General features: G+C 37.9%; 1 protein-coding gene across 3 annotated transcripts in view; it reads right to left on the bottom strand.

Annotated features, from left to right (window-relative positions):
* Positions 1-14,198, bottom strand: part of CORIN (corin, serine peptidase) — a 164,327-nt gene that overhangs the window by 144,259 nt on the left and 5,870 nt on the right. For all 3 annotated transcript variants that reach the window (XM_042807702.1, XM_032998954.2, XM_042807703.1), the window contains exon 2: positions 1,804-1,948. In XM_042807702.1, the coding sequence (XP_042663636.1) occupies positions 1,804-1,948 (145 nt within the window). The remainder of the gene's footprint in view (positions 1-1,803; positions 1,949-14,198) is intronic.

The following is a 14,198-nucleotide window of genomic DNA, read 5'->3' as shown; positions in this document are numbered from 1 at the left end:
ATTCAGTTATTATTGATCTGAAATGAGTATGAACTACTATTCTGGATATAGTGTATTCTCAATAAATAGAACAAGCTACATTATATTACACACACTTTAAAAATGCCCGCAGAAGTTGTTCGTTTACTTCCAATCATCGGATATATTTGTTTCTAGGTTATCATTGCACATAAAATGAAAGCTGCTAGCTGAGACAGAAGAATACTAAATTATAATCATGCTAATTCAAAAGATGCTAAAGGGAGCTTTGCCAGTTTTAGGCTTGGGTAATAACACCAAGCCTTACTCTTCACCCTACAGTAATTACATTGACTTAAGAGGAGACAGTCCTGATTTTTGCTATGTAAGTAGGATCAGAACAGGTCCCATTTTCCCAGGGGATTTAATACATTTTAATGAGTGTTATGTCAATACATGCCTCAGAGGAGGAGATTGAGTAGAGCTGACATAAATATACCTGCTTTTTTGTCTGCTTTCTCACTAAAGAATGAAAATCTAGGGTAAAGGATATGAAGAATACAAATGGAATGCTAAGCATAAGGAAAGTAAATTGAATGGCATCATATTTCCTAATTGCCAGATTTATTTGATCTTAATCCACTTCAGAATGTTCTTAGTTTAAAGATATATCCCACAACTTACTTGTCAATCATAACATTCACTAACTTTGTTTTTTTTTACTTCCCTAACAAGCTAAATTAAAGGAACAGGCCTACAATGTCTTGTTACAAATCTTTTACAGACTGAATTGAGAAAACAGATTTAAGTTGTCTTGATAGTGCTGAAGGTGCTATTGAGATGTGTTTAGTTTCCTCCTGTGATTGCTGTTTGATTGTATGATGTGTATTGAAATAGGTTTAAAATAGGAAATTAGATTTATGTCTATATGCCTCAGACATTACTCCACTTGTTGCAGATGTGCTTCTGAAGTACTTAAGGAAGCTCAATTAGAAGATGTTCTCATTAACAAAAAAAAGCAAAAATCCCAGAAACCCTCAGCACTGAAAACAGATGATTTCTCTACTTTCTTTTTTTTTCCTAAAAAAGTAATGCTTTAACCTAGCATTATTGTCTTTCTCATGTTGTAGTTGAACCAATTTAATGCTAAAATTGTCAGCTTCTCTCACAGTAACAAAGAGAAGGCTTTTAAAAAAAAAAATTGGTAATAAATTATTAACTTTTAATTCTGTAACAGACACAGAGTTAGTTAACAGACTAAGCCATTATGAAATCTGTTATACCTGGAAGTATTCACAAAACATACTTGGGGTTCTGCATTGATACATATTTCATATTTAGGAGAAATGAGCATATTTTTCCTTAGATAAGTAGTAACATTTTATAGGCTGTTCAGAAAGATTAGTGGCTACTTATAAATTAACTTTCACCTGAAAATAAATATCAGATTTGCACATCAATGTGTGACGTAAAGGGATTAATATTCCATTCCACTGTCAGTGATCTAAAGTTCTAACATAAATATCTTTTTGTACTTGTAAAATGACTGCTGAAAACCATCTACATACTACATACTCAGGGTAGTGTGCTCCTCAGAAATGTACTCTGAGAAACGCAGAAAAGGTTTCCTCTTTGGAACCTTAAACACTTTTTAAATATATAAATCTCAATGGCATATTTATTTGTCTTCAACAAACACTATTAAATCACTACGTAGATTAGTTTGTTAGGTAGATGTGCTAAGATATATCTTTAATGTCCACAATTACATTAGCACTTGAGAATGCAGTCTCATTTTCAGTCTCCTTAATTTAAAATGTGTCAGTTTACTCCATTAGCACTCACCTACAAAGGTAAGCAGGATCACCAACAAAAGGATAAGGGCACAGATGCATGGAATCAGTATTAGGAGCAAAAGTCGAAGGAACTTGGCAGAAGCCAGTTTCTGAGAGCAACCATCCCCCATATTATCCTCATCTGTTCCTAAAACCTGAAAAACAAAAGAGTGCAGTTTTATCATTCTGGTGTCAATCGGTAACTCCTATATTTTCAATAGCAGCCCTCCCCATTACACAGAACAGCTATATGATTTAATATATGCTATAAATGGCTTTTAGATTCTTAATGAAAAGTTGTATGTAAACTTTCTTTTTAGTGGACAGCCTAGTGTCATCCATATAATTTAGTTCACCCAATATCCAGACTTACAGCTTAATTGAAATTTCTAAACATTTCAGATGAACTAGAGTTGGATAGGCATTTTCGTTGAAAAAAATTAAAATACACAATGAATTTAAACAATAAGGCTAAATACAGCTTATTTCCTAGTTAAAAATAATCCCTTACTAATTATTCAAAAGCTCTATGTTCCTAAGTTTCTTTTATTAAGGAATCAGGCAACTATTATAATCTTTGTTTTAAGTGACAATAGAAGGGATAAGGACTGTTCCACTTATGTACAATAATTCTGTCCCATTTTTTAAGTACTTTATAAAATTATAACTTATCACAGTATTCTGTAGAATTTGCAACTAGTATTTTCTGTTTTATAAATGGAATATAGAAGAATAGAGAAAAATTATTTTCTAAATTCAGTTGAGCTGAACAAAGTACAAAAATTCAAACCTTTACAAAAGCCTAGACATGTATTTTATACATATATTTATATATTTAAACATAACTCCATTAAGACTGTGATCTCATATACTTGGAAAATGTCATACTTTTAAATAGAAACAAAACCAAAATGCCAAATTAATTTTTAATAGCAAGATTGAAACTATGAAATTAATACATCTTTATTCAAAACTGACTAAAAATAATCACAATTTTCCCTACAATAAGGTGAAATTGGATGGTAGGATTATTACTTCCAGAAAATATCTTCCTAAATGACGACTATAGTTTATCTTCTTTGTCAGGAAGATCAATCACATTGAAATTGGTCATGGCAGGAAACTAAAGTGTAAATGCATCCATTACCCTGGCAGCCTCTCCCCAAAGAACCTGAAAAGACTGAGGCCTACAACATACGTATTATTAGTCTTGTAAATGCCAGTCTCTGAGGGTTATCCCTTTGGCTGGCTCTGCTGCAAGTGCCCTTCTGTGAACAGGTTACCAGACTGACTGGCACAAATGGAAGTTGAACTATTTCTTAATTGCTGCACAGAGACTAGATTTATATCCCCAACCTCACTGCCTGTATTACTGCCTTGACTGAGAAGCCTGTAGGCATGTGGGATTTACAGCAATTTTCCATCATTCTGCAATGCCTCTTGTTCCATCATGGCACAAAGACTATTTGTAAGGAAACTTTTTTTGCTGATAATATTAGAATTATCATCTATTTCTGATATCTCTGGTTACTAGACACTGCAGACACTGTACAGACAGCAGAAATTAAGAAAACTGAATTTGTGCAGTTGTATGTACCTTTTCTGATACTGCTGAGCATCACATGTTGTCTGACCTCCTTGAGACCCATCCAGTGCAGTGTCTCATGTGACTTCCACTGTTTGCAGACCAGGTAACATTGAAAATGCATACAGTACCAATATGGTGTGAGATGCTAGCAGTATCTCATTTGATAACCTTCTTCATATTCCAGTGATTCAGTCACAACACCGTCCTACTACTGGGTTTATCTAGCAAGCAGGATATAAATTGATGGTCAATGTAAAGATGGTGGAGTTTTCTGAACATCTGGAACAGCCAGCTCAGGGTGAGAATAAGAAGAGTGGTAGCTCTGTCTATTGAAAAGGTACAGCCTGGGTGAGTTGACAAGGTCTGTAATCTGACCATCACTATTCCCCACAACAAGAGAAATATAAAGAATGTTGTAGAGAGTTAATTGGTTGTCAGAAATGTTTTTCTTAATCAACAGTTTATTCAGAAGTTGCAAATGCTGCAATATAAGATTTTGGGATATCTCAGCTAAATTTCTGCCTTTACCCACAAGTAACACCTCAAATATCCTGGCACAAATAAAGATAAGGATTTAGGTGACTTTTAGGAATCTAAATCCAAGTGACATTCAGACAATCCTTGCTTGACTATGTCACTTCCTGAAGTTCACACTTGCCTATATTTTTATATTGAGGTCTTCAAAGTCTGCCTGAAGTTTTGCTTCTGGTCATACTGGAATATAGCAGCTTAGTAGTTACTCCTGGCAGACTCCCCTGAATTCCATCACCTTGGTTTGCAAAGCCTGTATTAGGCCCCATTGGAGTAGCTGAGCACAGGTAACAGAGGAATAACACAGCTCTGTTATTAATACAGATCTCCCAAACACAGATGCCACAACTACTTTTGAAAGCACAGCACCCCTCCAAAAAAAAAAAACAAAAAAAAGGCATAAAATTGGCCTTTCTAACAGTGCAGTGGTTACAGTGCTCCTGCAGGAAATGGGGCTGTTGAATTCAATTCCGTCTTCAGCCTGAAGAAGTTAAAAATTAGATCTACAACTCAGTGGAATATCACAACCACCTGAATTTAGAGAACTCCTGAATAAGAGCATGCTATCCCTTGAAGTCATGATATTCTGTAAGAAAGAACACAGTTCTGCTGGGCCAGATAATAGTGAGCAGAACCATACTACACAGCCCAGTGATTAGTGCACTTAGGATCTGATTCAGTTTCTTCAAGACAAAAAAAAAAAACATAAGATCCAGCTAGTTTTCCTAAAGGAGTGACTCCCAATCAACATCCACTTCTTGCAAATCCCAGGCAAAAGTCTCAACTATACCTAGTGTAATACAAGGCAAATGCTGACCCGTGACTCCACACAAAGTATGTCTTAGGTGTAAAAAACTTATGTTATCAATAAACAACAAAATTATATTCTCAGAGAATTGAGAAAACACATATAAATAGTATTCATCATCAGGTTTTTTGACTCTTCTTGTGAGGAGGAGGTGATATTGAGTATTTTGGAGGTATGGAAGATCTTAATCATCCCAAACACAACTGTGTAACTGAGATCAGTTACCACCGCTGTTGTACAGATGCCTCAGAGTTAACCTAGGAGAAACATTAAATGTGTGCCAAGGAAAACAGTGAGCTTCTTATGTTCTTAAGGTCCTCTGTGTGAGAAATTTTTTCTAAAATCTATTGACATTGTGGATACTAACTACTTTTGGCAAATGTTCATATTAAAGAAGAACCTCAAATATTTCCTTTCTTGTTAACTCTCAAAAGCAACAATAAACCTCAATCTTTGCATTGATAATTTACTACCACAAACTTTAAAAGGGACTGTTGTATCCAAATTTGATTTCAGTGACTGCTCAAGAAAAGAATGTTGGATTGTGAAAGACATGCTTCTCTAAACACCATCAATTGCAAGTTTTGTATAATAGCAAAGTAAATATTTATGGGCAGCTAAACAGCATGTTGTATTTTTCTCTTCTACAGGAAAAGACCTTATGAAAAACACTAAACCTATTTAAATCATCAGTGACTCAGCAAGCATAAACTTAATTTTTCCAGTTTTACAATTTTGCCGATTTTCAATCACTTGAACATGTACATGAGTTTTTTCCATCAATTTCTGTGGTGAATAAGAAATAAAACTAGAGATAGTGCTAATGTTTCCTATATAATAACGAGAATTTAATAGTGTCCTATAGATAAACATAAATGCATTACACCTACCCTTTATACATTCCCTGATACTGTTCTGTTTCCTCTTGCCACCAAACATTGCAATACATAAAGAATATATGCACCAGTTTTAAGTGCTCTAGTACGCCAATGGTATCTGCATAAACTTCAGACATGCTCCGTCCTCTCAATTCTAATACATGATGGAATAGAGACATAAATAATGGACTAAAGGCATAAATAATGGAATCTTCAGAGAAAAATGGGCCTGTGCCAGGAAACAGGGGTGCTACATGCCTATTCACTTGGCTCACTTCAAGCTTCGAGGTTAGTGGCTAAGATAAGAAGCCAGTCTCCCTCAACTCACTCTGTAGTCAATAGTTTCTCTGGATCATTCTTTAAGTCTGTAAGACTGAGGTACCTTGTAGATACACATTATCTCCCTTTCAAGGGAAGGGTAAGAAGACTTAGAGGCAGAATCCTCGAGGGCAGACTGAAAGAAATGAACCCTTAATCATGGAGATTTAGGCATAAAATAGATTTAGCACAGCACTGTACCAAAACGTATTTTCAACACTTGAAGAACAGTGGTTCAAGTTCCCGTCCCACAACTGTTGTTAGAAAACTTGATTCAAGGAAGACTTTTTTTAATTAAATACTGTGTGCATCATAGTAAGGAAATGTCGGTGTTTGGTCTTTAAGGCAACAAGTCATTTGCTTCCAATACAATCAGGTTTTGCACTAAACAAGAATATAGTCAGAATATAGGATGCTTAAACACATCAGATAATGCCTCTGACCGCTAAAAAATTCTGTCCCTAATGAAATGCCATTAACCACTGCGTACCTGACTGCCATTCTTCCAGTAATGACTGCAAAAAAGGAAGTATACCGTGAAGTAACTCTGAGCTAATTTCAGTGCAGATTTTTAAAAAATCCTAGGCTTATCTAGGACTGATGGATCAGACTGCTCACAGTTGATTCTCTCATACTACAGAGGCAGAAAAAAAAGTAAGATAGGAAAAAAATACGGTCCCATCTGACTACAGAAAGACTAAAAATTAATTGGACCAAAATTCACAGCTTATCTTCTGCAAGATGTGAGGAGAACTTGATCTCATAGGTGTCATTTCAATAACATGCCTGTCATATTAAAGCACAGAAATGACAGACTAGATGAAGATTTATGGTTGAAAAGCCTATGGTAGCATGTAATTTTCCTTTTAGGCACAAAAAGTATCTAAGTTACTAGTCTATAAAACAGCCTGAACTGTGGTATAAGCACTTGACAAAAATATCTCCTGCTGTTTTCACAACAAACCTAACAGATGTTCTCCCAATAAAGAATTATTAGGGCTAACAGCCTACTCTCAGTATCTTCTATGCATGATGGGCCTCTACAAAGAAATGTAGAAGAGAACTGTTGGATCAGAAGGATCAAAATATCTGAGCAAGCCATACACCAAAGTACTGTTAAGTGTTTATGCTGGAAAGAAGTAGAAAGAAAAGTACTACCATGAAATGCAGAAAGAAAATCATTAGGGGGCACTAAACAGGTGGCCTTGCAGAAGTCCTCATAATGCCACTGAGGAATCTGCTACCAAGCCAAGCAATAGTTCATGTATGGAAAACATGTTAGATTATGAAAACTGTGTGCAGTTCTTTCCATACCCTTGATATTGTTTCTGTTCTAATGTTGAAGCTGTGCTCTGTTGTCAGCTCTGGTGATTTTATGAACTCTCATGATGCTGGTCTTAAAGCTCTAGATATTGGATTCACATGACCATACCAGCCATTGCAGCTTTCCTTTCCCTGTAAGAGAAGATGATTCCCAGTTCTGACAGCTACAGAGCAAAAGCTGAACATGTGAAGTGTCAATGTTTAAACACACAACAGCATATATAGAGAAATTTAAACATACTCATTCTTACAGCCTCTTTTGACCAACTCACAATATTCAAATACCTGGAAGTGTGTAACAGAAGCTGCAAATGTTCTACATTTTTCATCAGTTCTGTCCTGTTCACATGAGAGTCAGCAACGCACTTCTATTTGATTACTTATCATCCAAAAATATAACACCATGCTTTAATAGTCACTGTAACAAGTAGAAAGTGTAAGATAAATCCTCTAAAGGTACAGGCAAGGTCACACGCTAAAAACAGGAACCCGCAAAAAGTAATTGGAAACAAGGTTTTGTGTAATCTTTCATTTTCAGTGTTACAGGAATCAGAGAGCCAAACTGAAATGGACCAACTGAAGAATGAATGTTAAGGTAGCATAAGAAATTGGATACTAAGCAGCTTTTTTTCTGCAAATACAAGTAATACACAAATTCCAATGTACGTTAATACAAGATGAAAATTGCCATAGTTATTCTGAAAGGAAATAGTGCAATTTAGGTGAAAAAAATCTTCTCATAAAGCAAGGCAGAAAAAACAAACAAACAAACAAGCAAACAAAACAAAACAAATCAACAAGGCAGCAAACATAAGAAGCATGTTATTATCACATGAAGTGTTATTTGCACAATGAAATGCACTGGTTTTCCTGGTATCTCAAGTTTGCTGTAATCCTGTAACTTCTCCCAGGAAATTCCACATCCTCAGACAAATTACAAGTTGCTGACAAAATTAATTCAAAGTTCATTTTGATAACCAGACTTCCCTTTCCATCCATGAAATAAAATTCTCTGATTTACCCCTATTTTAACCACTGAAATACAAACATACTGAGTCATCGTACCAATCTGAAATACACAGTATCCCAGTAAGGGAGATGTCATGTAAAGCTGGGCACATCTTTCCTAAATAAATATTTGATTGGGCCTAAATGCCATGTCCAGACAGATTATTTTGGATGAAGCAGAAACCTGAAACACATTTAACCTTCCTGACTTATATTTTCACTTTAAGTAGAGTATAATTGTGTCAGTGATGTCTCCTCTGTGTACAGATGACACAATGTGTAAAATAAGGTGATTTTTTTGCCTTTCAGACTACCATAGCAACCCATTGGCCACTTCTTCTATTCAGGTGATCTTTCAAGTTGTTATCAATTCAGTATGAGACACAGTCTAGTAAAAATCCAAACTGAACATCATCAGAAGTCACCAATTCACACTAATGAATATAAATGTGGTATTCTTTCCTTCAATTCTGTCACACAAATCTGGGGTTCTTAACCCCTGAGAAATTATTTCAGCAGTTTTGTGAGCCACTGAGACAACTCTGGAACTGATAAATTGTAGAGATACACGAGAAGCTCAGAAAAGATGAGATGACATTCAGGCATGTCTCACCCAGCTCTGCAACAACACAGTCCTGATGCTGTCTCAGCCTCAGTTTGAGACAGAGCCAGCAGTAGGTTTGCTAAGACAAAATCCAAACACAACTATGGTGTTCCAGTTACCTGTGTGTTTGAGACCCTGCACTGCTGCCTGCCATGCTAGATCTCCTTTGGTGTGTGCCTGCAGTGCTGTCCAAACAGCATGACTGCAGACCCTTCAGATATAACTCCCTCTAGCTTTGAACTTTCTAGCTGAGGTACAACCAGCTATCAGAGCCACCAACACACTGAGTACCAAATCTGGTTTTATCTGGGGTGACAGATGAATGCTGTGCTGCCAGTGGTGTTAGCAGTGTTCAAGTTAATATCTTACAATGTATGCTCTGTTTAAGAGAACTAGCTCCTGGTGCAACACCTCTTTCATAATTCATTCTTCCTTTTCTGAAGGCATTAAGGGAGGTGGAAATAAGTTGGTCACTCAGACATAGGCACTATGGCCAGGAGATTTGGAGCTCTGAGTAGTTTATTCTCATTTCACTTAGTTCTTTTGGTAAAGGCTCCAGTGTTTTATCCTGGCAATGTAGTGGATTATAAAGGCACTTTGAAAAGCATCTACATGATGCTAACATAAATCTAAGCAAATAATGTAATAATTTGTCTCCCCAAGAAGATTTGATTTAGAAATCAGAAAGTTATTCACATGCAAACTCTTGACCTTAGATCTCCATTACAGGTGATCTGTGCTTAACAACTTGTGGAAAGGGGTGGAAGTGGAAAAAAGGATTTTCTTGGATTCCATGTATCTGGTGTGATACCAATAACTGCTCTCTGCCTCATTTAAAATGAGAATCAGACACATCATTTAGCCATCATATAGGGTCAGTACTGATCACTCCTTAAAATCTGAATTATGAGAGGGAATAAAAAAGGATATTTAACACTACTAGAAAACAATAGTATCACCTCTTCAATAGCAATATGTTAGAATCTCTTTCAGAAGTGCTGCTGAATAATGATTCCACTTTGACATAAATGTTAATTGTTTACATACTTATATATTGTACATATTTACAATTATTTATTATTTCAGTGATGTAAACTTGTAACTACAACAATAGATGCTTCCATATTTACAATGGAACTTTGTTGAATTTTCAAAAACATTTGGATTAATAAATAGTTCAGCTGATGGCAAACTTACTACAGTTCTAAGCTCTCTCCTCTTTATTACTAACAGCTGGTGGCAAAGATGTGTGATGTTGCCATGCCTCATAAACTGAGCAAGATGTAGTAAACATATGGAAAAAATCAACGATTTTTCAAAAACTGTGGTGTCTATGGAAGACATTAATTTTAAGAACTAGACTATAGTTATCATTATCTGATATTTCTCAATACACAAATATCCATTCAGCCTACCTCAGTAGTCAGTGGGAAAGGGTTTGGGGGAAATTAATCTTTAATTAATGCAGATTTTATGCTTTGGGGGTTATTAGCTTTCTTTTAAATTTCTAGGGCTTGCAAAAATTACTCATGTAAGTTTCATGAGTGCCATGCTGTTTTTCTGAACACACCCAGAGACCACTCTAATGCCTTCCTGACTACCCAGATGTTCACTGCATTGAGGTTTGCTAAGTAAGTGGAGCAGTGATGGCAAGTCTCTGGCTATACATTGCTGAGAATCACAATTCAACAGGCAGGGGAATAACACAGTACTTGCTTCAGGTTCCTGCTTTGCTAGAATTCAATAAGCAGATGCCTGCACAAGAGCCATTAGCACCCGTGTATTGGGTTTGTCTGTAGTGCAGTTTTGGTAGCATAGGAAGGGCTACAGAGGTGTGTCCTATGAGAATCTTCTCAAAGCTCCCCTGGCTCCAAGTCAGACCCATCTCTGGCCAAGGCTGAGCCAATTAGCAACAGTGGCTGCGCCTCTGTGATAACATATTTAAGAAGGGGAACATGGGAGTAAAGGTGGGAGTTGTGAAGGAAATACCTCTGCAAACACTGAGGTCAGCTGAAGGAAGGAGTAGTCAGGGAGGATGTGCACCAGAACAGAGCCTCCTCTGAAGCCCATGGTGAGAGGGCAGGCTGTTCCCCTGCAGCCCATGGAGGTCCATGGTGTAACAGATGCCCACCTGCAGCCCACACTGGAGCAGTTCATGAAGAAATGCAGCCCAGTGTGAAGGACTTGTGTCAGAGGAGTTTGTGGAGGACTATCTCCCGTGGGAGGGATCCCACAGTGGAGCAAGTGAAGAGTGTGAGGAGTCCTTCCCTTGAGGAGGAAGGAGCGGCAGAGACAATGGGTGATGAACTGACTGCACACCCCAAACCTCTGTCCCCATGCACCACTGGCAGGGAGGAGGTAGAGAAATTGGGAGCAAAGATGAGCCTGGGAAGGGGTGAGGGAAAGATGTTTGTAAGATGTGGTTCTATTTCTCACTGTCCTACTCTGATTGGTAAATTTAGCGGTGGTGGTGTTCAAATTAAATTGATGTTCTTTTTTTTTTCCCCTTAGCAAGCCTGTCTTTTGCCTGTGGCCATATTTGGTGAGTCATCCCTCCCTGTCCTTGTCTCAATCCCTGGTCATTTTGTTTTATTTTTTTCTCCTTTCCTGAGTGGGAAGGAGTGGGCAAGCAGCTGCATGGTGCTCAGTTGCCCTCTGGGCTTAAACCAGAAAGCAAAATTGGAAACTATAAAAAAACCTAAAAAATAAAAATCTTAGTGGCCTAATTTATGACAATAAAAAGATTTGACAAAAGCATTTTGAGGGGGTGTAGGGGTATAGTTATTGGAAAACCTCCTCTTAAAAGCAACTTTCATGCCTGGAAAACTAGAAGGTTGTCGTGGTTTGAGCCCAGAGAACAACTGAGCACCACACAGCTGTTCACACATCCCTTCCCCCTATCAGGAATGGGAAGGAGAAAATTAAGCAGAAATGGCTCAGGAGTCCATCTAAGGACAGGGAGGAGTGGCTCACCCACTACTGTCAAGAGTAAAGGACAGATTCCTTAGGGAAATAAAAGAAAACATCACTTTAATTCAAACGCTAACAAAAGAAACACTTAACAGACAAGGCGGGGCAATAAGAAGCCCCACCACATCCAAAATCACCTCCCCCCATCCCTCCCTTCTTCCCGGGCTCAGCTCTACTCCTGATCTCTCTACCTCCTCCCCAAGAGGTGCAGGGGCAGGGGATGGGCGTTACAGACAGCTCGCCATTTCTTCCTGCTCAGGAGGTGGGGGGGAACACTGTGCATTCTTCTCCTGCTCCACATGGCTCCCCTCTCACTGGAAACAGTCCTCCATGAGCCTTCTCCAGAGTGAGTCCTTCCCACGGGATGCAGCTGTTCCCACCTTGCTCCAGCATGGGTCCCGCCCCACCTGTTGCAGTCCTCCCAGTGCCAAAATACAACAGTGGGGGATGCTTCTCCCCGTAGAGTCCTGGCTTCTTTTAAGTGCAGACATCTGTCCTGGAGAGGTCTTCTGCACAGGCTTCAGGTCGGCCTCTACTCTACCATGGACCTCCATGGGTGGCAGGAGGGAAGGCCCTGCTATCTCCCCATGGGATACAGGAGTCTCTGCTTCCGCACACTTCCCTCGCTTCTTCCTTCTATTGACCTAGGTGTTTGTCCTTAAGAGCACTCCTCCTCACAAGTCCCAACCCCCTGTCAGGTTCCCCTTCTTAAATACGCTCTCCCAGAGGCGCAACCACTGTCGCTAATTGGCTCAGCCCTGGCCAGATGCAGGTCTGACTTGGAGCCAGGGGAGTTTTTGAGAAGCTTCTCATAGGGGCCACCACTGTATCCCTCTCCCCCGGTACCAAAAAAATGCACTGCACAAACCCAGGACAAAGGGACAACAAGAAATCCTGCCTGTCCTGTGGCTCCCATTTAGTACATCAATCACCATCTGTGTAGAAATCCTACCAGAAGCTCTACCCAACACAAGGCAACTAGACCTTATAACTGGCCATGCCTTTTTTTTTCCCTATTAATGCCTGACCAGTAGGTTTAGCCTTCCGAACTTGAAGGTGACCAGTATATCATATACATGCCATGTGCATTGTTGATTATACTATTACTTAACCTATTTAAAATCAGAAGCTTTCAATGACATGAACTGGATGCTAAACTGGAATGCAAGCCAAGCAAATTTAGAAGCATTTGTCTCCTTGTTTCATGCATTTCTTATTCATTTTTCTCTACATTATATAAATTATTCTTATACTATAAACATCTGCCTGGAAGAAATTAAAATTTTGGATTTGAATATGTAATGTTAACTTCACTAACTTTTTTCTGCATTGTGAATAAAAAGATACTAACCCTTGGACCAAGGATAAGGAAAGGACATAGTTTAGAGTCAAAGCAAAGCTTCCTCTGTTCAGCATAGCTGGATATGTATTTGTCCTCTTCCCAAAGATGAAAATGGATTTATGCAATGTCTCACAGGTCGGTAAGCTACTACCTATAAAAGTTAGAGGTGACTCATTCATTTTTCATCAGGCTACCACTTTGTTCAGAAACATATAATCTCTGAACATTTTGCTTCAGTAGGAGAAAATAAAGGAAGAGAAGGATATTTTTTTGAAACTACCAGGACATCTTGACAGAAATAACTGAAGAGGTGACTAGAGATTAAACCTATTCATTATTGTCAAAGTTACAAAACAATGAGCTGATACAGAAAACTCAAGATCAAGTGGGTTAACAAGGCACTTACATTGGTGTATGTGTTTGACTACGACTTTGATATAGTATCAAAGGTTTACAGATCACATACAGATTTGTAAGATTAAAAACTTCCATCTAAGCCACTGAAACAATAATAATCTGATGAATTATTTTGTCAAAGAAAAAATCTACTGCATTTATGGCTAGGATTATTCAATTTAATTGTCATCCCTAAAGCAGATGCCAGCTTTCCTCCCATTCACATTTTCCTTAGAAATCTCCAAAAGTCACATAATAATCCTATTAATGATGAGGAAAAAGCAAATGGAAACCATCTGGGTTCCTAGCCCTTCCAGACCACTATCAACACTATTCGATATACCCTGACTTTATAGGGAAAAGGAGAATTGTTAATAACTTCTAAACACATTCAATTGTCATTTCAGACTTCCTTTCCAGCTTTGTCTACATGCACTAGAAATTATTTAAACTTACACATTTAAAATGGCTGAGCAGGGACAAACCAAAGCTTAAAAAAGACATTTGCTACTTTTGTTACATGGTTGCTACAAATCAAATAGCAAGGGGAAAAAAAAAAAAAAGCTACTTACTCTACAGTTCCTGATATTCTATCAGATATATTATCCGTTCAAACAATGTTCGTATGTGCACAGAACT

The sequence above is a fragment of the Tyto alba genome, unplaced genomic scaffold (genome assembly GCF_018691265.1).
Source record: "Tyto alba isolate M040663 unplaced genomic scaffold, T.alba_DEE_v4.0 Super-Scaffold_6, whole genome shotgun sequence".
Taxonomy (NCBI): domain Eukaryota; kingdom Metazoa; phylum Chordata; class Aves; order Strigiformes; family Tytonidae; genus Tyto; species Tyto alba.
This window is presented reverse-complemented; position numbering and strand designations above follow the sequence as displayed.